Consider the following 26,053-nt stretch of genomic DNA (forward strand, 5'->3'; position numbering starts at 1 on the left):
GGCAAAAACAAGGTGGGTTATTAACAAAAGTCTTCCTTAATGAATGCCTTTCCAAGAGTTTAAAGTTTATTGGTTATTTGTGCTGCAAATTTGCTCTTTTTATTAACGTAAATTGAATATTTATCAATAATAAAAAAAAGTTGAGAAGATCTTCCCACTTGCAACAAAATTAATTTAAATTGATAAAAGGAGAGTGGACCATCCTTTTGAATCATTCATTTCTTTGAATAATTTCCCCATTTCTTTTTTTTTTTTGGTAAGAATTTCCCCATTTCAAAAAAAAAGAGAGGAAACGTCACGCGATAAGTTATATTAACATCTTACACGTTAAGTCAATGGAGTGAAGAGGAGGGACATAGTGCATTTTGATGGTGTTGGTTCATCACACAAGAGAACCCCATGGTTAAAAAGTGTCAGTGAATATGAAAGGACATGTACTAGGTGTTTGAGGTTCAGCCTCTTGGGTTAGTGTGGACTTTATTTTTTGGTGAAAAGAGGTCTATATATATACGCGTGACCGACGCAAGATACATACCTGTTTGTCCTAGTTTTGAGTCAAGTTTTCCCAAGTTTCAATGGGCATAAGTGTTGAAATTACCGAAATATGATCAAGACCAACTGAAACCATCGAAACCCAATCGAATCCAAGGATTTTATAAAGTCCCCCTTCAACTCGTCTTGAAAACCTAATAAACCAGGTTAACTCGGTGGTTTCAACAGGTTTCAATCGAGTTTACCTTCCGTGCTTGATATTACCTTCACTTGCAAGACTAAGAGCCATGTAAGAATCATATGTTGTTTCTTTGTTATTGCTTTCTTTCTTAGATTTTCACTAATCATGGTGTACTTATTGTGAGGAATTGATATTTCTTTTGCTAATATTGTTCACACAGGTATGTGCGGAATGAATTTCATGGGAGGGGATTATAAGCCTGACTAACACTCCTGCAAATGCAACAATGGTGTTTGTTCTAATCCAGGTGTTTTTGCCTTTCTGTTTTGAGGGATTCTTATGGATAGAGTGCAGAGCCTTATCCTCAATACCCCTACTGTCTACACCTTGTAGATGGTCTCTAAGGCAAAAAATTGATCAAATTGAATAGTATAACAGTTGTATCAATATTTTTTGCACATTACAATCATCTTATCAAAATGATTTTTGGCCTTTGACTTGAAACCTATGGTGAGACCTGTCCTCGATGGCGAACCTTAATCAGGTGGAATGCAACATGACTTCATGACCTAGGTCCAATATCTGGCATTTACTTATACCCTTATACTAACCAACTGGGAGAAGGTTTTCTAGTCTAACGGTCCACATAACCATGCCATGGTCAGGTGTCTATTTTTGCCACATGACAAATTGGATTGGGCTGAAATTGTGGACAAGTAATCCCCGAGATCACTTGCTCACATGTCAAGCTTCAGTCTAAACGATTTTGAAGTTCTCAGAATTTGGCTGTTGTGAGGATGCTACCATCAAAACCTTGGGAATGGAACAATAATGGCAGTTCCTACTGTTGGGGGAAATCAGCCCGGCCAAAATTGGCATATATTGTAACTTACACCCATTCCAGGCTGAATTGGGATGATGACAGAAAGGCCTTAACAACCCAGCCTTAATCTAATCCGATTTACCTAGTCCAAATCAGTCCAGTTCAGGCCAATTTCAGACCACCACATAAGAGATTGTCATTCAGGTTTAAAATTCTACTATAATGGAATGGGGTTCAAATTGCCCTATTTAAAATTCGTCGACTGTACAGTACACCTTGTCACTTCATAGATATTGTAAAAGTTATAAGGCCTAATCCATATAAAGCTGGCCCTTCCTGTGGCAATGACACATTTGATGCCATTTGCTATAATGTGGTCCGGATATGGCAGACCTCAATGCTCCCTTCCAATTGCATGTACTCTCAAAGCAACCTTTTTTCCAGTCCAACTCAAATGGAAACCAATATGATTCATTTAACACTACTTGTCCCCAAAAATACCTCTATTTATATTATCGGACGATGAAAGGTTTCAAAGTGAGTTATGAAAGGTGTGATGATTCTGCAAATGTCAAGCTCCACAGGTGTGCGCACGCATTGGTATCCATTGCATACCACTTTTCATAAATCTCCTCGCGCACTTTGTTTTTGTCATTTGGAAAGAATAACCGGATCCCTCCAAGGAATAACATGATTATGATATTAGCAAAAATATCTTTTAGGCATCAAATCTCTGATACCATCGAAAGAGATAGGAGAAATACATTATTTGGGGGGGGGGGGGGGAATCAAAGTGCCTACCAAATGTACACACATTCATTCATTCTTGTTCTTGATTTCTGATCCACTTTGTTGCTACCCATTTTTCCCCTTCAATTACTGGACAGCTACCATGAAGTGATGTCTGCATGAGTTGTAAACCCAATGCTGAAGATGAGGAAACTAGAAACAAAAATGCAACATTGTCTAGTAGGAATTGTTTCAACAGCAACAAGATCTTTTTATCTTAGAATCTGTACTAAGTGAGCAAAGAGATGAATCATTAAAAAAGAAAAAGGAAAAAGAGAAAAAGATGGCATGATATTGACTTTCCTCCTCGTTCTATCTTGTAACTTACGCTTACCCCACTACATTCCATCTTACAGTCTCCAAGAATAATATTTTCTGTCCGAGAGTGTAGTGTACGCTAGCGCTTCGCTGTGTCTATCTCTCTACTCTCTCCCTATGATAAGGTTTCTCTGTCCCCTGTGGAGGGGAGGAGAGAGATAGACTGAGAGAGCGCTAGCATACGCTATGCTCCCTGACAGAGAACTCAATCTCATAAAGAAATTATGACTATAGCAGACAGTGAAAGCAGATACAAGCACCTATATACCAAATAGACCTAGAGGAATAGAAACATAAAAGTAAATAGAAGCAAGATAGAATCAAGAGTGCACAATAAGCTAAGGCCCTACAAGAATCCTTAGCCTATGCATGCGGCATGCTCCCCACGGCTAATGCATCAACTAGAGTTGAAGATCATTGGCTTCCCAGAGAAGATGAGATAAACTATGGTACTTTACTCATCAGACCATACCCACCACAAACAATGGACTACTCCTTGATCACAATGCTCCGGCAATAAACTTGTAAGTCTTTGTATTCGGAACCAACAGGGAATTGCAACTTACCAGGATTGGAAACAAACCACTAAACTAACAAATAGACACTTCTACTTAAGTCACATGGAGATATTACTCCAACCATCATGCTCCATAATACTATTATGTTCATGAAGGACCAGACTGAAATTATGACCTAATGTTTGGGATATTAATGGCATGCATCAATGAGTGAGGTCAAACCAATTCTAGAAATATAATATATTGGTCTAGAGCCTATTATCTTAACTCAAATATTGCAGATGTGGTTGAGGCTCATGCAAATAAAAAGTCGAAAACAGATCCCATTTACTTCTATTTTATCCCAAGGATACCAGGCTGCTATAACCTACAAGTAAAACCAGCCAGACTGAAATTATGACCTAACGTTTGGGATATTAATGGCATGCATCAATGAGTGAGGTCAAACCAATTCTAGAAATATAATATATTGGTCTAGAGCCTATTATCTTAACTCAAATAATGCAGATGTGGTTGATGCTCATGCAATGAATAAGCCGAAAACAGATCCCATTTACTTCTAATTTATCGCAAGGATACCAGGCTGCTATAATCTACAAGCAACCCCCCCCCTCCCACACACACACACACACACACAAAAAAAGAACTCCCAAATAGAATAGAGTTATCCCTTCGCCCCTTACCATCATAGTTCAAAAACTCACCGGCAGAAATTTTGACGAGGTCGAGATGAAATAATAGGAGAATTAAGGAATTGGCAATATTTCAGTCGAAATTTTGGTGTTCTGCCAAAATTTTGACCTCATGTATCATTCAGAGGTACGACTTTTGGGGGTTATGTTTATACACTGTTTCGAGAGTTACTCATGAGTTCTGCCTGTTTTGACTGTAGGAATGAGAAAACCCCTTTTTTTTGCTGTTTTTGCCACCTCACCTCTACACATTGCTGGGGTTGCCATGTCACTCCAACGATATTATGGAGTTGGAGAAAAATGCACTTCGACACCATCGGTCCATGAGTGGGCTCAATTCTCCACGTCATAGTTCGTGGTATTACCCATTACGATGGCTCAAGGGGGTCCACTTTGTAGTTTGTACTCATGTATTTGCAGACAGTATTATATTGTTGGAACTTGGTTGTCTATGTCACATGTACTTTGTACTATTTCATAATTAATCAATATTATGTTTCTTCATTCATGGTGCATAATTTACTGGTTTTACACTTTTACTTGTCTTTTCTGTCTTCCATAGTTCTAAAACTCGTCTCGACTCTGCGAGTTTCTCGGTTTTTTGAGAAACCGAGACGAGATGGCATACGGTACATAAAAGTGCAATATCTCGCCGAGATCTTGGATCTTGGGTCAAGATCTTGGGTTGACCCATGGAAATGACCCTTCTACTATGTATTTACTTACCTAACACGACATATCTCGGCGAGATCTCGGGTTGACCCATGGAAATGACCTATCTACTATGTATTTACTTACCTAACTCGACAGAACTCTTATATGCTTGCTGTGGAGCACTATATGCAACATTACAGCAACACTATGTAATGGGAAGACTATGTGACACTAGCGGGGACTGAATACTTGATTCAAAATCATTTTATGTGATGATAGTTGTAACACTGTTAAACAGTTTGATGTATCACTTTAACATTTCTAATTCTTATTTAAGTTGTTTAGCTATTAATTGAATGTTTTGCTTGCTTTCTATTACTAAATTATGTGTAGGGTAGGGTATTTTAGTATGTCATCGCCTACCAACCTATGGTCCGAATTGAAACTCATATTTGGACTTTGTTTTTGCAAAATCTAATAGTGTCATTGTATTTAAATGGCTTAAAATAGGCTGAACACCAAGTTTCAGACCCAAACTAGGTCTAAAACCCACCGAGTTGAGGCTTCGAGTCGGAAAAAAAAAATGCACTAACTCGGCGAGATCTCGATTCGACTCGGTCTTTCCAAGGGCCGAGTTGGTACCGAGACACTAGTTTTAGTACCTTGCTGTCTTCTAACAATATGTAGAATAGGCAAATATTACACAAGGTATATAATAGGGTTCAACATATACTGTCAATCAAGGGAGCAAATCAACCACTACTTTGTGCGACTTTTCTTACAATGTAAAGGTTTTTCTCTGAAGTATCGGAGCTTAATATAGCCGTTTGCCCCTGAAAAGGGCAACTGAAATATACTGGAAAAAAAGTCTGTTTTGGGGAAATTTCGCTCATTTCTATAGAATTTGGTCAGGCCAAAACAAGACCGAAATACGAGTTTTTGAACCATGCTTACCATCATAAGATGTACTTCTCTATTTCTAGCCAAAGCTCTGAATTCTTTAATTTTCACGAAGATTTGAAATTTGGATCTTCCTTATTCTGATTTTCCATGGATCATGAGACAGACCATAGAGGGCAGTCCTTGGTGCAACGGTAAAGCTTGCTCCATTAAGTGGTCACGGGTTCGAATCTGGAAACAGCCTCTCCGTGAAAGCAGGGGTAAGGCTGCGTACATTATGACCTCCCCAGACCCTGCAGTGGCGGGAGCCTCGTGCACTGGGTACGCCCATGAGACAGACCATGTTTGAACTGGATTCTGATTCTGTGATTCTAAAGAGATTCTAGAATCCCATTTCTCATCCTTATCTAAGAACCCACATAAACTGCAGATTCTGGACCTCTGGCATCTGCTAACTGCCTTCAATAGTTACAGTGAGAAGCAACCTTTTACCCAAATTCCAAAATTGGAGGAATTCTCATGTTAGATTCTTTTTCTTTTTTTTTTTGGATAAATGGTATAAGACTCACATGTTAGATTACAGGTTCAGGTTGAAAGAAATGTGACGATCAACAACCTGATTCTGATTCTGGGTCATAGTTTTCACGGCGTCTAGGCGACCCAAGGCGTTGGAGAGGGGGCAAAATCAAGGCGACACCAATTAGGCGACCAAGGTGCCTGGACGCCTAGGCTATGCCTTGACAACTATGTTCTGGGCCAGAAATCCCAGAATCCAGAATCAGAACCGCATCTTCGTGTTGTATTTTGTCAGTAACAAGTGCAGCAAAAGACCTAATTTAACTACCAAGGCTATTGGACTTAAACCATTTGGATATCATTTACTGTGGCTGTTAGTTTATCAATCAGCCATTTGCTTCTCCTTCCTACTTCTTAAGGGGTACGAAAATATCAAACAATTCAAGTTCTCACTTATAAGGCTGTAATACTCTACTTGGATATTGATAGTCTAAACTTACGCAATGCCAACCTGGTGAGGGCTAGCTGTCTGGGGACAAGTAAGGGAAGGCCTGCTGGGCTTGCTTCTCATGAGATTGGGTGAGGGAATCGGAAAGGGGCTCATAAACTGGGGCATGGGCTTTTGGGCAATCGGAAAAGGGGAAGTGGATGGAGGGTGCTTCTTAGCTAGAGTTTGGGGTGTTTCAAGATTAGGTTGCATTATATTTCTCGCCCCAACCTCCCAAAAGGGTTCACTGTTCTTTGTCCGGTTTTTTACGGTCAACCTTCGGGTACTTATTCTCTTTGCCTTTCTTCGCCTTGAGTCACCAATATCCAATTTCCATGACCAATCAAGTTCAAACCTCCTCCTAAAGTTATAAGAGTTTCAGTTCTAATGAAAGGAAGCGATCCCTTGAAGCTAATCCCTGTCAACCATCCATTTTGTTTCTTCCCTCTACTTCCTAATAGGTGCAATGGGCAAAAATACCAAAAAAAATTCAAGATCTCGAGAACCATGAATACTTTACTTGGATATTGAAAGACCAAACTGATTTGTAACCAATCTAGTCCAAACCTCCACCTTGATTTGTGGGAGTTTCAGCTCTAGTGATGTGTGGGAACCATCTACTGCAGTTGGAAGCTGGTCCTTTCTCCTTATCAATCAGCTATTCTGGTTCTTCACACTGCTTCCTAATGGATGCAAATGATTCAACAATTCAAGATAACATGTAGAAACTTTAAGGCTCTACTTCAGTGCAAATTATGAGCCACCTATTTAGTTGGAAGCTGATCCCTATCTTAAATAATTAAGCACCCCTCCTGTGTTAAGTTATGTACAATGTACCGCAGGAGTATTTATGTCTACTCCCCTGCAGTACTGTGGCAGCATAGGCTTAGGTTCTTTGTTAGTAATCACGATAGGGGGAGTGTCTCTATCATGATATGTCTTTGGATGTTTTAGTTTATTTTGTTTCCTTGTTTAGTTGTAATTCAGAGTTGTATCCTTAGTAGGATTCCTACTAAGAATAAAACAGTTATTGGTCAGCTATTATAATAAAGTACATCACCATGACAGACAAACTGTCCGAATCTATAGTGATTCAGCACATCCTCTCCCCATATTTCTCTCTTTCTTCTCTCCTTTCTCTTCACAATCATAGGTACTGGTTTCGTCACATCCTAAACTACAGGGGGTTTCAAGTCCTATCCAAACAGAGCTAATGTTGATCCTTCACTGAAAGACTGTTAAAATAGAGGAACACTTACCGGATCAGTAGTACCATTTGGATACAATGAGTAAAATAGAAGTCCATCCCCTTGGCGTGGCCTCACCTTCAAACCAATGCACTTTTTGTAGTCATAGTTGAAGTCCATAAAACCATTCTGTTGGTTCAAGTAGAGATGACAGATCACCATCCATATTAACACTGATAATGGGATTAAAAACAAAATAGAATGAAAGACTTTGTACTTTCACCGTATAATAATAATGATATATAAAAAGTATTTTAAACAAAGGATTATTTTACCTCATAAGGAAACATGGTTTCCCCACCTTCGTTCACATCAGAGAGATACAACAAAAAGGAAGCAATCTGCACAAATTAGTGGAGTTTAGAAAAATAATTAAAACTCTTAACTATATCCCATCCTTTTCATATAACTCTTATTTATAGAAAAATAAGATTTAGAATTATAATTAATGAATTTAAAATATTATATGCATATTAGAAAACTATCTACCTTTTATGATATTATTTAAAAAATTATTATGATCATTTTAGAATATTCATTGCCCTGATAATTGGTAACAAATTGGTGGAGGGCCGGTATGGGAGAAGGGAATAGTTGCAGGGGAAGGGGAAGGAGATTGCACACTCACACTCTCAAAGAGTAAAACTCAAAATTCTATTCAATTCACTGTCCCCATTGTTGGGTTACATGCAAGTATTTAAAGAAGAAAATAACATGACTCCTACTTAAACTATGAAACTGAAATAAACTCTAACTCCTACGTACTCAACTCAAAATAAAAGACTGAAGTAAATAAACTATATAACTAAACTAATTCCAACCCTTGTTGGACCAAAACCCATTGGACTGGTTCTGTTTGGGTTTGGGTCTCCAGATCCTATCATGCTGGTCCAACCAGCCAAGTGAAATTGCATCAGTATGCATAACCCGATTCTGGTTTTCCCATTATGGCACCTACTACAGATATTGGAGAACAATTTACGAAAATCAGAGCAAGAATCGAGGTTGTTTGGCAAGATATAAATGCTAGCCAATTAAGGAATCAACACAACTGATGCAATTCCTTGAGACAGTTGAAGCAAGCACGGCATACAATCTTTTATGCAGAAACAAAATGGTAGTTGAGAGAAACATAAATTTTATTTTTAACAAACAATAATAACCAATTGAGACCTATCCTTCAATTAATATGTACCCTTTGGCTTTTTTGTGGGCCATATACAGCTGGGTTGAACGCATCGTAGTGAGAATTATACCTCTGCCCAATCTCGTAACGTAGGACATTAAATGCCTGCAATGTGGTGATATCAGGCAAGTTTAGAATTGCCATGAAATAAAAGATTAACTGCTTCAAAACAAAGTATAAAACAAATAACTCAAATATCACAAAGGCAAAACAAAAAAGAAAATGAAAGATTATTGTCCTACCATTAGCGACATGTGACCATTAAGAGATAAGCTATGGGAGACTTCAGTAAATTACATATTAATCCCTTGGGACCTGACTCTGTAAGCTATAAAACTAGAAAATTATTTTCCATCATCAAAAGAATCTTCAGAGTTACTAGTGATCCATTGGCCACCAGATAAAAGAAGTGAAAAACACAAGAATCATTCGGAGAGGCAAGTAAATCTCTAGTTTACTTATATGTACAAGTATGCTTAAACAGAAGGCCGGATTTGCCTAATCAAGAACCCTTAACATAAACAAAGCTGTAAATGCAATGAATTCCTTTTGTTTAATTACTCGAAAAACTAATCAACCTCCCTAATTGGAGGAAGTCAATCCCTATACGCGGGACATAACTAATAGATCAGAATCATCTGATCCAGAACAAGGAACCCACAATTCAAATAATCAACTCTCCCATCAGAATTGGAGGGTTCAGTTGCACACCTCTCCAAACAGACTTATCCTAGGTCAATATCTTAATCAACAACAGATGGAAAAGATACATTAAATCAGAAAACAAGTCCAATTGCTTAAAATATTGGGAAATCTAATGCTAAAGAAGTTCTTATTTCTTTACTTTTAAATCATCTTCAGATGTTTTATTCTGCAATGCGGAAGAATCCCAATGACCTAGGGAAGTTCTCTGTTGACGTTACTGATCGCCTTTTTAGCAATATATGCTTAAGTAACCCGTAGTTTTTTCTTTCTGGTAAATAACCACTACCTATATGACTAAATCAAGATACAAACCTGCTAATAAAAGGGGATGGTTGAATTGGGCTACCAATGTAGGCTGGGATTCGCTATAGCATGCGACTGAAAATTAAGTCGTACTCTTGCTAACCACTTTCAGAGGCTCCAAAAGGACACAGTAGAAGCATCAATGAAACCTTCGAAACCATCTAAAATTTCTAGCAGTTGTAGTCCTTAAGAATTTATCCCTTGTGAGTTTAAAACTTGCGAAACGATACATAAACTAAAACAAAATTTTCCAGGAAAAATTATGACCCTTGCTCTGAGAAATGTAGCTCCCTTCATGTGATAACTGCAGTTTCAATGTATACAAGAATATAAGATGGAAAAAAAGTATAACCCCAAGAAATCATAACTATCCGACTCAAATGAGCTTAAAACTTCAGAATTTATTGCATTGCATTTTTTTTCCTTCTAAATAAATGTTTTCCTGTTACTTGATATAGAAAGTAAAAGCATAAAGAAGTCCATGGTGGGGTTGTCTACAAAGATAATGTTTTATATTTAGTCTTCCCTCTCTGCCCCTCACCAAAGGCACTTCTGCTTCATCCCCAGGAAGGGGGCCGGGTGGAAACCAACCACAAAATGATACAAGTATAATCGTTTTTTATTTTTATCTTTTAACAGCATACCTCTCCATGGCTCTTTGGAATCATTGTAACCCTTGCGATCTTCCGCTCAATGATGTCCAAGATTCCAGTTTTGTCATTTGATGCACTGATAAATGTGCCTGAACTGTTGGCCCGAAAAGAAAAAAAGAAGCAAGCAGTGATTAATTTCATAGAATTCAAAAATCAATAATATAGTAAAAATATTCATGAATTAAGACATCATATTGAAAATTTGACTAACACTCAAACTTGACTTCCTAGAATGAGCCTAGGAGACTTGAGTGAATTAAAAAAAAAAAAAACAGAACAAAACAAAAGAGAAGGGAAAAGGCAGGGCTTAGAAGACACAACAATAACATGGAAATAGGAAGAGAAGACTCTCACCAAGTACTGAACATTATCAAGAGAAGACAACCAAAAGAAGAAAAATAATCTCAACATGATGATACTCCATCCAAAGTGAAGCAAAACCATTAAACATTATTGTACTAGACAGATGGAGTTGCAACAACAGCAACAAGAAAAAAAAAAGTAAGGGGGAAAACATACAATAGGATAACTACCTAGATATTGAACCAAACCCACAAATCCCTAAGATCAAGGATATGAGAGAATTCCTTTACCTCAATAGAGTTCAGAAGATCCCTAAAATTAACTATCATCTGTTGCTTTTTTAACAAGTTACAGCCGTTTATGGAATAAAATGATAAGCAATGATAATGGGGAACACCCCCCCCCCCCCATTCACTTATCTTGGAAAAGATTCCAACTACCAGAAAGGTGCCTGCTAATATGGAGAATGAAGTTACCTTGTCCTAATTCCCTTGGTGTTCTCCGCAGTTTCTCCTTTCCGCAAAGCTAAGGTTGATGGTCTAAGCTTAGATTTTGCCATTTTTATTATGCTTTGGCATTGTTCTGAAGTTGCAAATTTAGGAAAATATAGTGCACGAGGCTTCCAGCTTAAAACCTGCAATCAAAATTTTGGATAACACATATTTATTAAAAAGAAGAAAAAAATTGAAAAAATATTAGAGAGTAAAGAAAGAAAAGAAAGAGCATCGACTATGTTAAGAGGTGGCAATCTTCTGCACTAAACATAACAGCAACACTAATGGAAGGGAAGATTTTGAATTTTTTTTACTATCATATACCTGTACGTACCGCGGCCTCTGGATGCGGGTTATCTCTGCCTTGCAAGCGGGGATCCGTTGGTTTCCGTGGCCCCTTTGGCGACAAGGGAGATTAGGAATTAGTCCTATTTTGCATTTATGGGGTTGGGATCATGCTTGATAAATTACAATAAATGGAGTTACCATCTAGGGTTAGGGCCTAGGACCCAATGGGTGTGACCCTATCCGAACTAACGAACGAAGTCACATGATTCCATCTCGTCTAATCAGAGAATGGATAAAGGGGTCAGGTTACGAGAATGGGAAGGTATTAGCACCCCATCTCGCCCGGTTAAACCAGTCTTTCTAGTACAGATGCTAGATGTTGAATATTCTCTCCTTATGGCATTTCTATGTTATCATGTGAAACAATAAAGATTGTCAAAACCGTCCAAAATGATAATACCAAACATGCAGCATATCGGAATCTATTTACATAAATAGAAAGAACGCAAAAAGGTATTTAACTACTATGTACACTACAACGGTGAGAATTAAAGGACTACATTGTGTCAAAATACAATACAACAATTATACCTCTATGCAAAAAATGCGATGGACCTCAGATTATCTGTCGTCCCCTGGCTCAGGTGGGGACGGATGGTTGGATCATCACCCTTCTTACTCAGAAATTGGTTATTCGGACAAAATAACAGCTATAATCATGGTTTAAAGTATCGACCGATACGGACCAATACGTATCAATATCGATCGATACCGATACGATACATACTGATACGTCTCTTTTTTTTTTTTAAATGAACTGTCTTGAAGTGTATCGAAATGTATCGACCGATATGAGCCGATACAATACGATACAACCGATACATATCGATACCATCGATACATCCAGTAGAGGGTTCAGTGGGTGGTTTAATACGTATCGGCCGATACGGCTCAATACATACCGATACATCACCGATACGCACCGATACATACCGATACGTACCGATACCATCGATACATTCCATAAAAAAGCCATTTTCACACACAGACTCGATACAATTCCTAATCTAACGAAAAAAATGAAGGAAAGCTCTCAACTAAGAGTCTAAAATCTTGCATTCAATCGTGGTTTTTCACACTTTTAAACTAAAAAACAAATTAAGGAGTGCTACAACATCATCCTTTGCATCATCCAATACTCTTCAGGGCTATAGACGATCACAACATGTGAGAAACTTCATCTTTTATAACAATTTCAATTTAATGCACTTGTTTGGTTATATATTATTCACCATTTTAGGTTTTATGCATGGCACTTATTATATATTGCTTATTTATATTGTTTTTTGTTCCAAAAGTGTATTTCCATGTGTATCTTGACCATTTCTACGCATATTTGTATAGTTCGATACGTATCTACGAAACGATATGATACAATACGATACGTCTCTTAAAATCACACGACCGATACGATACCCGATACCGATACTTTAAACCTTGGCTATAATGACGGTTTTTGCTATCTGTATGCAGACAAAATAACGACTATAATGGCAATGGGGAAAACATTATTGATGGGATCACTCCTCAAGCGGGGTAATCGACGGATCTACCCATGACTAGGGTGAAGGGAGTGAACTTCGGGATTCACTCAAAGAAGCAAAGTGGCTGGGGTAAACACCCTCAAACCTCACAAAATACGGAGTTGGGCCCTCCTCTCTCTCTTCTTCTTCCCTGTTTTGAGGCCTGTGGTCCCACCAAGTCTACGACGCCGCGGTTTTTTTGCGCGTCACAAGGGTTAAAAAACCCGAGGCGCCACGGTGGAGGGGTACCTCCAGATCTTAAAAAATGGGCTTTTTTGGGTTTTCTTGGGCTTTTCTGGGTTTGGAATGCGATTCCTTCCATCCGTGTTCCGTTGTCATCATCGCCAAGGGTGGTGGCAATGTTTCAGAGTCTATAATACAATACTCCAATGTTGCTTGCATTCCTCTATTGGTCTCTCCATTTGATCCCCTTGCACCCGTTCTTCCAGCAGAAAAAAGAAAAAGAAAAAATAAAATGGAATGAAGTATCATAGGAAGTACTTCGTGCAACTGTTTTACCCCCAGATGTTATCATATTTCTGTTTCTCTCCTAGCTACTATGTATTTCTTCTTGAATCCTACAGTCCAGACCTGTATTCAAATCTTTTCATCAGCATTTCTTTTTTCCTCCAGCCTCACTACTTAACATCTTTCCATTTTAGCCTCTTTTTTTTCTTTCATTTCCTCCCTCAACTCCAATCCATTTTCTGCTTAATTATATATATTTTTTTCTGGTCTCAAACCTAATAACTCTAAAGTCCAAATTCCACCAACAAAACATCTTACAGAACTTGCTGGATATAAGATTATGAAGCACAAAAATGCACAATAACAGAGTAACCACATGGGTCAAAGGAGTAATACAGAACAACTACTTCAATAAGTTCTCAGTATGAGATTGAGAACCAAGATATTTCTACCATAGAGCATGGTGGACTAGGGCATTGAGTTCTTCAGGTCATGAAAATTCCAGAACATACACAATAAAGTGTAGCCATATCCTTGCTACAGGAGGAGGGAACTAGGTTAGCCATAAGAGTACAGATTTCACCATCAACAAGAAAAGATCAAATCAGGAGAAGCCAACAAACAAAAGCACAGTTGCTGCCTGCCAAACTGCAAGTGCTTCTCTTCAACATCTCCTTGGTGTCACAAAAGATTCAATCATGAAGTATGTCAAACCAAACATCCACCTTAGCTTCTATTAAACAAATACAGTAGACGTAAGGCAAAAGGTTTTGTGCACGGTTGTGAATCAACCATGCATGATGAACCCCATGGCCCCATCCAATGGCTGTGTGCATCTTCCCAAAAAGAGATTTGAGATTAGTTCAGAGTTTCTTTGGGCCCCTTGGAACACAAATAATAGGAACAATGTCCACTCAACACAGAGTAAATATCAAATTCATAATACCGTTATTCTGCTTCAAAGTCTAATTAGTGTCAAGCGAATGAGTCTATCAGATTGAATAACTCCAGGTCTATTTGAACTGCTTTAGGGACGCATTCATTAAAAACATCAAATTCATTACCGCTCCCCCCCCCCCCCTCCGTCTTTATAAGCAAAAGAAGTTCAACAATGATACCCTGCGAATTTACAATCCATTCTCAAATCCAGAAGGAAGGAGCACAGAGAGTAAAAGTTACTTCTGATCCACTATTGCAACGCAAGCATCCTATGCATATTCAGTTCTGTTTTAATTAAGCAGAAGCGCAAACAACAGTATACGAAATTCAAACCTCAAGGAAAGAGAGCGAGCACCTGATAGGGTATATACGCAATCAAAGTTTCTCCAGTCTCTCCTTGCGGCATCGGAATGTCCCTTGTCTCGTCGTCGACTGATTCAAGTAACCTCGGATTTGTCCGGACGCTAGAGATATCCTGCAAATAAGCAATCAGAAAGCGGCAGAAGCCAGATCGAACAATGGAATAAACACAAATTCGATGAAGAACCGAAAAGAGCTCATATATAACCTGAGAGAGGAGCAAGGAACCAAAAAATCCAGCAAGGAAGAAAACGATGCATGAGAGGAAGACAGCCGGCAGCCCTAGCTTCGTTGCGGGACTCCAGACTCCTTTATTCTTGGTTTTCATCTCTGAATCCACAGAACAATAATGCTGCTCCTTCTTTGCTTCTGTTATCGACTTCTCCTCTCAATAGAAGCTCCACAGCTTTTCTTCTTAATCTTTGTTGCCGGTAGTCCTCCTAGAGAATGTTCATAATCAAAAAACCAGCAGAAATTTTTGTAGAAAAAGACTGAAACGACGGATGATTTCTCTTGCTCATGATCTTAGACCTTTCTGGCAGGAAATATGGAGATTTCTTCAAGTCCACAACGGGAGTGTTTTAGTCATACAAGAAAACGAAAAATTGGCAAATGCTTTTAGTAATGTAATATTTTTCTCCGAAACGAGGTTTTTGTTCAATAACACCAAAGGTCAACTTTTGAGCGGAAGCGCATGGGAGGGTGCAGGTGCTTTCAGGGCCATTTTTAGGCTCTCCACCCGTCCACCGTCGAAGCGAAGGGAAAGCGTGGGATTGGGAATAATTAATGCGCGTGGGATCCAAGTACCCAATCAACCAAGTTTTAACCCTCGCGAAGTGGCGGACAGCGGATTCTCTGCCTAAATCCGCTGCAGTGGTGCATGGATAATGGATTGTCCACCCGTGCATATATTACCAATAAAGTCGTTAGAATAAGGGCCAATTTGTTGTCTCTTGTCACTCACTTTTCACGTTTGAAGCGGCAGGAAAGGGCGGGAATGGGCATAGGAGGGTATTTTAGAATATACACAAACCACCTTAGGAGAGGTTTGTGAACCCTAAGATAGTGGGTGACCCGTCTTCAATGGGTGGAGGAAAACTTTGCCTGAAGTCATAGGTTGAAGTATTCAAAAAACAAGGTAAGTCTCTTGTATGATTGTGTAATGTAGGTTAGTGCCTCAACCTCAAGGGGTTAGTGCAGCTGGCTTGGAGGGGACACGAGACTCCGCCTCAGGAAGCAAGGTCTCGTGATCAAACCTTCGCCGCTGTATAATTTCTTGGGGCCACCCGCCTAAGGCTCACTAGGGCCCAGAAGCTCCTGGTTCATGAGTGGCGCGGGGGTCATCTACGAGCCCAGGGGGGATTTAGTCGGCCTAAAGTCGGATACTCCTCCTGTCTCCAAAAAAAAAAAATGTAGGTTAGTGCCTCAATATGTCTATTTCTCTCCTTGCATAATAGGGGTAGATATGTCATTTCATAAGATGGAGGAGATACATAGATGTAAGGAGGCTCTAGCATATGCTATTTAATGCAGCATTTTATGTGAAATGAAAATATTTTTTCTCTTTAACAAAAATATTATCCTATAAAGGCAAAAATATAAGGTTACAAACTTACAATTCTTTAGTTCACCACTTTGGTTACAATAATATTTTCCCAAAGATGAAGGCTTCTCTTTGTTCAGGTTCTAGATGAGGTTTAACGGTTTTTAGGTTCAATTTAATTATATTTTTTGTGGGTTTGACATTTAAATTAAGTCATTGCTAAAGTGTGTTTTGTCTTTTTGTTTAAGTTTTTAATATTAATATTTTGGGATCAATTATCGCACATGGTTACATGGTCGTATATGAAATACAGTCTATACTTCAGCTAAACATATGAGAACCAAGTATTCCTATCTAATGGCTAAAGTGTTGACCGTGTTCATACACAATTGTGTAAGAAATGTTTCACCCGATATTCTAATTTCAACTAAAAAGACAAAATGCTCTATGATTTCGACTAGTGATTAAAGGCATGAGGAAATTTCAATCACTATTCTATACTTAGCTTATACAGTTATACACCCATTTTAGCCTATTCACCACATCCCCTCTTTGAAGAATTATAAATTCTGGGTCAAATTGCTCCCTATCAATTTCGCTCTGGATCAGATAAGAAACAGCCAAAATTGTTCCCAAAAACCCTAGAATTGAGATCTGAAAACCCAGTGATCTAATCAATGGCTCCAGCGCGTCCAGAGTCGAGATCAGTCACGCCTGATTCCAATTGAAATCAACTGATTCAAAGGATCCGATTCTGATTTTTCGAAACAATGTCTATTCTATATTTCTATTCCCCTGTGCTTAGCTGGCTGGCTGACTGTTCTTGAAACAATGAGTCCAGCACGCACAGTAACGTGCAAGGGAACCACTTGCCACCTGTCATGAGCTGCACCTCCAGACTCCTTCGTTCTAAACCACTTAAAAAAATAAATAAAAAACATTCAGATAATAATAGCCATAATAGCATAAGAAAGCCAAGACATGATTTCCCCATCTCAGCACTAGGGAAGAAATGCTCAGACTAAATGTTCCTTCTCAGTGTATAATCTTCCATGGCAGACCAATTGAGACTGAAAGCAATTGTGGCTTCTGGGTTCTGCCTCTTAAGCGAGTTCAGAATCCATCACGGTCGTCGAATTTTGCCCGGGCCTTGAAAGATGAACCAGGTGGAGGCGGAAGAGGATTTGCAGGAAGAAACTGGGATCCTGGGTTGGAAATTGAAGTCCCTTTTGAACAGAGACCTGTAAGTATAACATACCTTTCTCAGCCTTTTGGTTAAGACCAGAAACTATAGTGTTACATAAATATACATAAATTCTCTTTCTTCTTTATATATATTCACTCCCCATGGTCTGATCAAGTCAGCTTCTGTATTGGTACTATTTGGTAGATTTGCAAACTCAGGCAACTGACTTTTCATTCTTGATGATTGATCCAACAAACTACAATAACATGAAAAAAAGTTTCCAGTGCTTCTGTATGGTAGTGAAAAGTGAAAACCTGTGTTAGTTTTCTAACCACATACATGATATGCAAGAGTAAAACCACTAAATTGATTAACAACAATAGCAGGGGAGACTTGAGCACACACAGAGACACACAAAAGGGAGATGAATAAAAGCATGGGATCAAGAAAGGTTAAATGAGAAAATCATCAGCAGGATCAGCTGAGCAGAAGATTTATGTGAAAAAATAATAAAGGTTCAAAGTTGAAACATATGAACTGATTTCTAATCTGATATTCCTGGTATCCAGGATAAATTAAAGCATTTGAAGCAAGCAATTCAGATTACCCAAACCCATAAGTTGTTTAGAACATGAGCTTTGCAGGAAATGAGATGTTTGAATGAACATCCATATTGTAACCAGCGGAAGAAGAGAATGTAGAAGTGATGCCCTAATGAATGGGATCAATCCTTTTCTTTTCTTTTTTTTGAGCACAAAAACCTCCCTTAATAGAACTTCATTGTTCTTGGAACATTACATACTAGTACATCATCATCACAGTACATGCTGTACAGACTAGAATTGTGATATAAATGCAACTCCATCCAAAAAGTAGTTGTGACCCAAACATAACTAACAGTCTAACACTATTCCAACACCCCCAGCTTGTCAGGGAATGGGCTTCCAGCTTTCACTTGTAGGAATATACACAACAGCATATGACTTAAAATTCACAAATCATTGTTTACCTAGGGAATACCCATTGTTTGATGTGGGAAAAGATAGGCCCCCCAAAAAAGGTTCCTACGTGGCTGTCACCTGACAGCAAGCCAGATGTGCCACTCAGGTAGGAAGTAGTAATCCCATTCTCCCCTGCAAAAGAACGTATTTCAATTCTAAATTTATAAAATGTGAATGAGTTCATACTTACAGTATTCATTTGTGTATCAGGTAAACGAGTATTCGTCTCTAAAGGATGAGGTGTTATATTCATGGGGTGAACTGAGTCCAGGGCCCTTTTTTCTACGTCTTGGAGGCCTATGGTTAGTAGCTTTCACAGTTCTGGGAGCACCAATTGCAGCTGCAAGTTTTAATCCTTCTAGGGTAAGATATGAAGAAGTTATACTGTTACAGACTGATGGTACATGAATACTATAAGGCATGTGTGTACTTGCATCTGATGACAAAAATGAAAATGACATGGAGATATACTTAAAAAACACGAGTGCAAAATTAATAAAACAATTTAGATTGAAGGATCTCACTCTAGGTTTTCAGGTCCTACAAATAACAAAATTTCTGCATTTCGTCAATTTTTTTATAGTTCATTCAGTGGACTACAACATTACATGGTTCAACATTTCTTCATTTACAATCAATTCAATCTGATTTACTAAAAGAAGAAGAAGATTAGTTTGTCATGTTCTCTGGCAACAAGTTAATAGGTTTAACTGCTACAAAGGACAATCTAACACAGGTCAGTGTACCTTGGGTTTTTTTTTTTTTTTTTTTTTTGATAGGTAGGCCCCGAGGAGAGTTGAACTATGACCTATTGCAAGGTGTGGTCCTTGCCAGTGTAACTTGTATTTTGGTAAGGGAGGATGCTATTAACATTTAACACGGTGGAATGTCCAAAACTGCAAATCCCCATGCCACTGTTTCGTTTCTTTAACAGAAGGCTTTGGGGGGGGAGGGGATAAGAAAGGCAGCTCTACCTAAAAACTTGCAGTCCAGAGATTAGGGACCTTCCATAAAGACCTTAAGATTACTGTCTTGGAAATATTTCAGAGCTTCATAAACAGATTCTATAAAAACTACCCAATCTCTAGCTTCGGAAGGCTTCATAATGTCTACTTTCTGTCAAGTACATCCCAAGGTGATCTAAATATTGAGTTCCTGGTGTTTCATGCAATTCAACCTAAGAGTGATATTTCAAAGGCCATGGAGTACTTTAATCTCCTCCTCGTAATCCCAGATGGTGCATTTTAATTCGACAAGGAATGGATTTGAATAGTATAGTGAAGTTTACGGCTTAGTTTTCCTTATCATTTTTTTTAATTGAACTATGAATTTAGGATTAGGAGAAAAAAGTAGAAAATAATTAACTACTGGTTTAACCTTTCTAGATGAAAACAATGGCTGGAGTCCAAAACTCAAGCTGGAGACATGGTAAACTGCAACCCTTTTTCTTTCCCTCATTTTTCTGGAAGTATCACGTTCAGTCATCTCTTTCACTTCAAGGTTTCCAGAATTACGAGAAAAAAGGATAACTTTCAAGAGAATAAGTTCTTCATTCTGTCCAGTCTTTCTCGTATTTTAAAGCGCACTTTACTGCTTGTTGAGAAAAATGTTGAAATACTCTCTAGACTAACCTAGTATACGACAATAAGATATGAGGAATAACAGCAGCAGACAAATCTTTTGAACTTGAGTTCACTGTTCTTTGTAGTGTAGACTCAGAGACAGAATCGCCACTAGCGCGATAGAACCTCAACAAATATATACCCAATAATACTAGAGATTCCCTCCAAAGTCTTCTATCCAAAGACGGTTGCAGGATCTTTCTTGTCTTCATAGATATAACCATAGATCTATCAGGACTCTTCTATCTTACCATGGCTAGTAACAAAGAAGAGGAGAAGCATGGGTGCTGTTTTGAATATGAAGATCACAGAGACCTATCATTCTAAAATCAGAGGTAGAAGCAGTGATTTCACCCCCCCCCTAGTCTCATAACTATAAGAGATTTTGTAGACTAAGGCACCCCATATTTTCTAGTTGGGATGTATTTATCTCCAGTACATATATTCTAGTTGAGTTGACATATTTCCTAATTCATTTTTTTTATTCAACATTGCAGGAACCACTGAGATTTGTGCTAGCTGCCGGGACTGGAACTCTTTTTCTGGTCGCTCTAATCGTCTTGAGGATATATTTGGTATTTTCCTCTCCAGGTTTCAGTTAATTTATTATGAGATGAAATGTTTAAGTTTCCGGAGACAACCCCCAAAGAAAAATAATTTTAAAACTTTCATCTGCTAATACTTTGAAAGGAAAAGACAGGTAACTGCTTTATAATCTGAATTACTAATCCCGGAATAAGGAACTGTGATACAATTTCTACAACTGTTCCTAAAATCCCCTCATGGTCTTTAGTAACTGTTATTTGATCCTTAAGTAAGATTGTATTAATAAGTGAAGCCCCAAAGACCTTTTGACAGCATACAAATAGGATTTATATACAATTCATTGACTAATTAGCTCCATGACTATCCTTGCCATGTATTTTCTTGAAATTGCACAGAATGAAAAGAATGTGTTAATTTCCAATACATGCTTCACAAGAGGCAGATATGACCATGGTTGATTGCCTTTGAAACCAAAATTTTATGTTGTAGTGATGGCCTCTATAAATATCTAGTTTGGTTCCATATCTCTCAGTGTTTGCAGGATTGAATCATTTGATAAAAACTACCACCCTCTCAAGAGCCTGAGATATGTCTAAGATGAGGTGCATCTTTTTTTGGGGAGGAGTATTTAATCTTTTTTGGGCATATAGCAAAAAGAAAAGAAAGAGGCTGGAAATAAAGTTTACAAAGCATCGACCAAACAATATGAGGTTGGAAAAACTGAACCTCTTTGCCATTTGTTCTGGTTCGATTGTCCTGGTAGCTTTGCTTCCACGGTCTTTTGCTCGCTGATCTACCTTTCCTAGTCTAGACCTGCTACGACCTCTCCTACCGGGCCAGCTCGTTCACCCTCTTCACTCTATTAACCCTAGCCAACAGAATTCCCCACAGGGTCATGTCTTATATCATACCAACAACGAATCCAATTATACAAAGTTCTAGGCTTCCTAAAAATTTAAACACATGTTCAAGGCCTCCATAGCAAATCCCCTTCGCATGCAACACAAATAGGACTAGATCAATTAGACCTATTTACAATTCCTCATGGTTATCTATAGAGCAATTTATTTATATTTTAAATAGAATGTAACCTTTCATCACAGTAATCCTATTGTTCATTATTTAACTAGGTCATATGAATTTCTTATATATATTGGTCTCTTGTTAAATTACAGGGTTGGAGTTATGTTGGTGATAGGCTTTTATCAGCAGTGATACCTTATGAAGAAAGTGGATGGTATGATGGGCAAATGTGGGTCAAGCCACCAGAGGTTAGTTAAAAAGATGTAGAAGACCCGTGCAATATCATGGAACTTTTACATTAATGTGCTTTGTGGAACTCTTCATTCAGACCAATTGGTTTTAGATGGAACAGAGCTGATTCTATGACTCCTAGAGTTCCTTTTTTGTGTGTGTGTGTGGGGGGGGGGGGGGGGGATGAGGATATTGGGGTTATGGATTGAGGGGAATTGAGTTGTTCTGGCTACCCAATATCCCTCGGAAACTCTTTACCCCCCAGCCAAAAAAAAAAAAAACCTTAAAGACTTGACATGTTTAAGAAAAAAGCTCATATTCAAACCTACCATACAACATTTGCGCTAAGAAGGCTGGGATACTCCAGCTTTAGACCTGAAATTGCCTAATTATGTGCTTTTTGTCAGGCAGGCTCTAAACTGTCCGTTGTCATCTAGTTTACTAGACAAGTGCAGAGACACAATTCTTGAGGTACCATTACCAATGGGGAAAGCTAGGGAGTTATAGATAAGGTCCATAATTACCCGCACAACTACAACCAGAATTAATAGAGCTAGAATTTCTACTTAATCATTAGACTGATTTCAGAAACCAATATCTGAATTTGACGAGAAAATAATGGGTCAACAACTTAACATATAGAAATTATGAGGGTCTTTAAATGATGGACCTTCTGTACATATAATGTACTGAAAACACCATGTGGTTAATGTTATCCCACTTGTGCATCACATTGATCCCACAGTTTGCCTGGTGGCAGCACCTCTTAGATGTCTTAACCAACCAGGTGATGAAACTCAGGTGGAGTTATTTTGCAGAAGGTCCATTCCATGACCTGCCATGGGCACTAAACTATTACAAGTTTGAATGATAACCAATGGAAATTTCATTAATTCGAGAAGGGGGGGGGGTGCGTAAGGAGTATACATTATGCCATTATGGTATAACTCAGTATGATCATTACAAAAATGTATTTAGCATATACAAAATAATAATGAAAGTTTTATACATATATAATTAGTAATTTCTAAATACAGGGATACTCTAAAAATGAAAAATACAGCAAACAATACTAAAATAGAGAATAACATGCAAAAGTTTGCAAGTAAAACAAGGCAGGTGCAAATTGTTCTGTATCTTACATATGTCATTTGGTATGTATTTTTCAAAAATTCAAGACATACGCAAATAGTTTGCAACTAACACATAAATTTAATAACTATGGTCTAGATGGGTGATAAGGCCGAGTTGTTGTTGTTGTTGGTGGTGGTGGTGGTGGTGTAGATGGGGGTTAAGGTTCTTTCTTATCCTTCCAAAAGCGAAATCCTAGATTGATGAGAAATCAGCCACATATGCAATCAATAAAATCAGATGCATAGACACGCATATGTAAAGATAAGTCATTCATGACATTGTTTGAGATATCATGCTTGTTCACATAGTTCAAGATATGAATGCTTTTTAGCTTTGTGGGCTTTCTGACACATGGCATTCTTTTTCATCATAGATCTTGGCTCGTGATAGGCTGCTCGGCTCCTATAAGGTACACTGAAGTTCATCCTTATCAAAATATTTAAATAATAAAACATATATATTAACATTTTGTGCACACTTATTATTTCAAGTGCGTATTATATTCTTACATCTTAATTCATAAAAGGGAAATATGCTTTAACTTTGGTACATGTTGGTATTATGGGGACAAAGTGCATGTGTCTATGCTCAGATCTCTCTAAGAAGTATACTAATCTCGTATCACTTTCTATTATCTAAGAGTATTTTCTTAAGTTACAAACGTCTTAATAATTATGTCTAATTACTTACCCCAAATCACTTCTCGCCGATATTAACAGTGGACTTGCTTAACAATAAATACTGGTGACAACTCCCAGTGAACAGAGAGTATAACGAGATACTCCTTGACCAAGACTCTACTCCAGCAAAGAAAATTCTGTTTTTTTTAAAAAAAAAAATTTTAGCTAATGTTGCATCATAACATTTCATTGTCCTGGGAAAAAAGAAGTGGTATTACAAAATTTTCTTATTTCTAGTCAAAGCTTTGGGTCACCCCAAACCCTGGCACTTAGATTTCTTCAACAGAAAATTTCCCAGTATCCTCACCATACTTTTGATTAATGCATGACCACCTGCATCAGCCTACCTCCAAAATACTTACCATCAATTTTAGGGTTCTTGAACAGAAATTCTCCACTACCCTTACCATACTTATGAATTAGGCATGCACCACCTGCATCTGCCCACCACCAAAATAACTACCATCATTCTATATATCAGTTTGAACTTTCAGTCTAACTCCCTCTTGCCCTTCTCACACTTTCCAATCCTTCACTATCCAAACCCTCTTCAACTGATGATGAGGATATTTCCACCTTTTTTTAGCAGAACATAAAATTCAGCAATGGAGCACTATTTGCTTATGAGTGATGTAACAACACACTCTATGGTTTCCTTATTTTCCCTTCAAGTATTTTTCTCCATCTTGTAATCCCATAAAAGATATTAAAACAAAATCAACAGCTCCAATCAATAATCTTGTTTATAAGAGTGAAAAGGGCATTGAAACAAACTATGCATCCAGGTCAAGCCAGTAATCAAGCTGTTGAAACAAACATTAGTTGGCACAGGAGCACTGCTTGTTACAGCTGCATTGCTATTCATCTTTGCTACACCAGTTGAAGATTTCTTTCGTAATACTTTTGTATCAAAAGAAAACCAGTCAACTTTTCAAACTTCAAGAACCAGTACCAAGTCCAATATAAGGTACACCAATTTTTCTTTTTCTTTTTTCCAGTTTTGAACCAACCACTTCATCACTTGCTTATTTTATTTCATGAAAATTTAAAAAATGTAGAAAGGAAGAGTTGCTAAGATTGCCAGTGGACGTGAAGGGTGATGATGATTTAGCAGCAGCAGCTGCAGAAGCTGCTGATGGGAGACCAGTTTACTGCAGGGATAGGTTTTACCGCGCATTAGCTGGAGGGCAGTATTGCAAATGGGAAGATCTAGTAAATTAACCCAAAATAGGCTTTTCTGATCCTCATTGTCAGAGAGCTAACATCGCTTATGTTCATATGTTGCACTCCAGAAAGAAATCATCTCATTAAATTCAGTAAAATGGAGCCTCCAAATATCAGTATCCGTCCAGCAACCAAGTATGGATTGAGAATCATAAGCACAACTTTTATACTGAAGAAAACAATATAATGACGAAGGCTCGTTGTTTCAATTGGATCATATTTCCAGAAAATTAATTTGTAGGTAAAAAAGTTTCATATTTCTTTGCTATTGGTTTCTCTTCCCCTCCCTTCCCCGCCCCCTCCAATTGTACAGGACAAGGATTCTAATTGGGCATGGTTGATTAGGGAAAAGAATCCAACCAGTCTTAGACTCTAATTTGTCTCGGCCTATCAGTCAGTTTTTAGACTCTCATTGATCTAGGCTGGTTTTGGGACCAATAAGCCCATATTTAGGCCATGGACCATGTGCCTCATCATGCATTCTAATAATGTTGTGTCAAGGATCTAGTCATGTTTACAGGCTCTTCTCCAATTTCCCCCTCTGTTACTCTCTAGCTATTCAATGTGAGCAAAAACTCTACAAGAAAATAGACACTTTTTATTTCAAGGAGCAAAGAATGGGCTTCATTTTAGTTTCATAGTGGAAAAGCAAAGGAGAAAGAGCTAGAAAGGCTTTAAACAAGAGAGAAGCATTGGGGGTGGGTGAACACTCCCTCCTTAAAGGGTTATCTGCCTCAATTAGGCTCCTGTCAGTCCAATCGGTCCAACTGATTGTCGGAGCACCCACAGCCGATGGTGACAGATCGTCACATGGTTGATAATTATTAAGCTTCCATCTTAAAACCAATTGGTTCAAAGTGGGGTGGCCTCTTATGGCTCTTATACTTGATAATCGGAGCACACACAAGCCGATGTGGGATTTTCTCAATAATAATCATTGGAATTAAAAGACGAAGAGGAATTG

At 38.2% G+C, this 26,053-nt stretch overlaps 2 protein-coding genes and 1 long non-coding RNA gene across 5 annotated transcripts; 1 reads left to right on the forward strand and 2 right to left on the reverse strand.

Moving 5' to 3' along the window:
- Positions 1-1,735: 1,735 nt before the first annotated feature.
- On the reverse strand, positions 1,736-15,339 carry LOC122661079 (probable prolyl 4-hydroxylase 9). 3 transcript variants are annotated; one of them, XM_043856391.1, is made up of 10 exons: positions 15,108-15,339; positions 14,895-15,014; positions 11,244-11,401; positions 10,456-10,558; positions 8,813-8,908; positions 7,893-7,958; positions 7,630-7,746; positions 2,298-2,400; positions 2,170-2,190; positions 1,736-2,085 (listed from the first exon to the last, which is right to left on the reverse strand). In XM_043856391.1, exons 1-8 carry the CDS (start codon positions 15,225-15,227, stop codon positions 2,317-2,319), a joined length of 864 nt encoding a protein of 287 aa, XP_043712326.1. In that variant the 5' UTR covers positions 15,228-15,339; the 3' UTR covers positions 1,736-2,085; positions 2,170-2,190; positions 2,298-2,316. The 3 variants fall into 3 exon arrangements, with proteins under 3 accessions (XP_043712326.1, XP_043712327.1, XP_043712328.1); XM_043856392.1 differs by lacking the exon at positions 2,170-2,190 and having other exon boundaries at positions 2,295-2,400; XM_043856393.1 differs by lacking the exon at positions 2,170-2,190 and having other exon boundaries at positions 1,736-2,083; positions 2,289-2,400.
- Positions 15,340-17,432: 2,093 nt separating this feature from the next.
- Positions 17,433-25,344, forward strand: LOC122661078 (protein CONSERVED IN THE GREEN LINEAGE AND DIATOMS 27, chloroplastic). Its single transcript, XM_043856388.1, has 7 exons — positions 17,433-17,685; positions 18,840-18,992; positions 20,749-20,826; positions 21,973-22,068; positions 23,559-23,594; positions 24,651-24,832; positions 24,924-25,344. The coding sequence occupies exons 1-7, from the start codon at positions 17,455-17,457 to the stop codon at positions 25,084-25,086; spliced, it is 939 nt and encodes a 312-aa protein (XP_043712323.1). The 5' UTR covers positions 17,433-17,454; the 3' UTR covers positions 25,087-25,344.
- On the reverse strand, positions 24,025-24,653 carry LOC122661080. The gene is made up of 2 exons (XR_006332823.1): positions 24,510-24,653; positions 24,025-24,478 (listed from the first exon to the last, which is right to left on the reverse strand). It is a non-coding gene; the product is annotated as an uncharacterized LOC122661080 (long non-coding RNA).
- Positions 25,345-26,053: the final 709 nt, after the last annotated feature.

Source organism: Telopea speciosissima, chromosome 5, assembly GCF_018873765.1.
Source record: "Telopea speciosissima isolate NSW1024214 ecotype Mountain lineage chromosome 5, Tspe_v1, whole genome shotgun sequence".
Lineage (NCBI taxonomy): Eukaryota > Viridiplantae > Streptophyta > Magnoliopsida > Proteales > Proteaceae > Telopea > Telopea speciosissima.

Excerpts from the sequence above, each read along its gene's own strand:
- LOC122661078 (XM_043856388.1), top strand. The coding sequence starts at position 17,455 with ATGCTCAGACTAAATGTTCCTTCTCAGTGTATAATCTTCCATGGCAGA. Across the intron at positions 17,686-18,839 it reads TCCCTTTTGAACAGAGACCT|GTAAACGAGTATTCGTCTCT; the intron begins GTAAGTATAACA and ends TTTGTGTATCAG. Across the intron at positions 18,993-20,748 it reads CAAGTTTTAATCCTTCTAGG|GAACCACTGAGATTTGTGCT; the intron begins GTAAGATATGAA and ends TCAACATTGCAG.
- LOC122661079 (XM_043856391.1), bottom strand. The coding sequence starts at position 15,227 with ATGAAAACCAAGAATAAAGGAGTCTGGAGTCCCGCAACGAAGCTAGGG. Across the intron at positions 8,909-10,455 it reads TTCCAAAGAGCCATGGAGAG|GCATTTAATGTCCTACGTTA; the intron begins GTATGCTGTTAA and ends ACCACATTGCAG. Across the intron at positions 2,401-7,629 it reads CAAATGGTACTACTGATCCG|ACATCACTTCATGGTAGCTG; the intron begins GTAAGTGTTCCT and ends CAACTCATGCAG.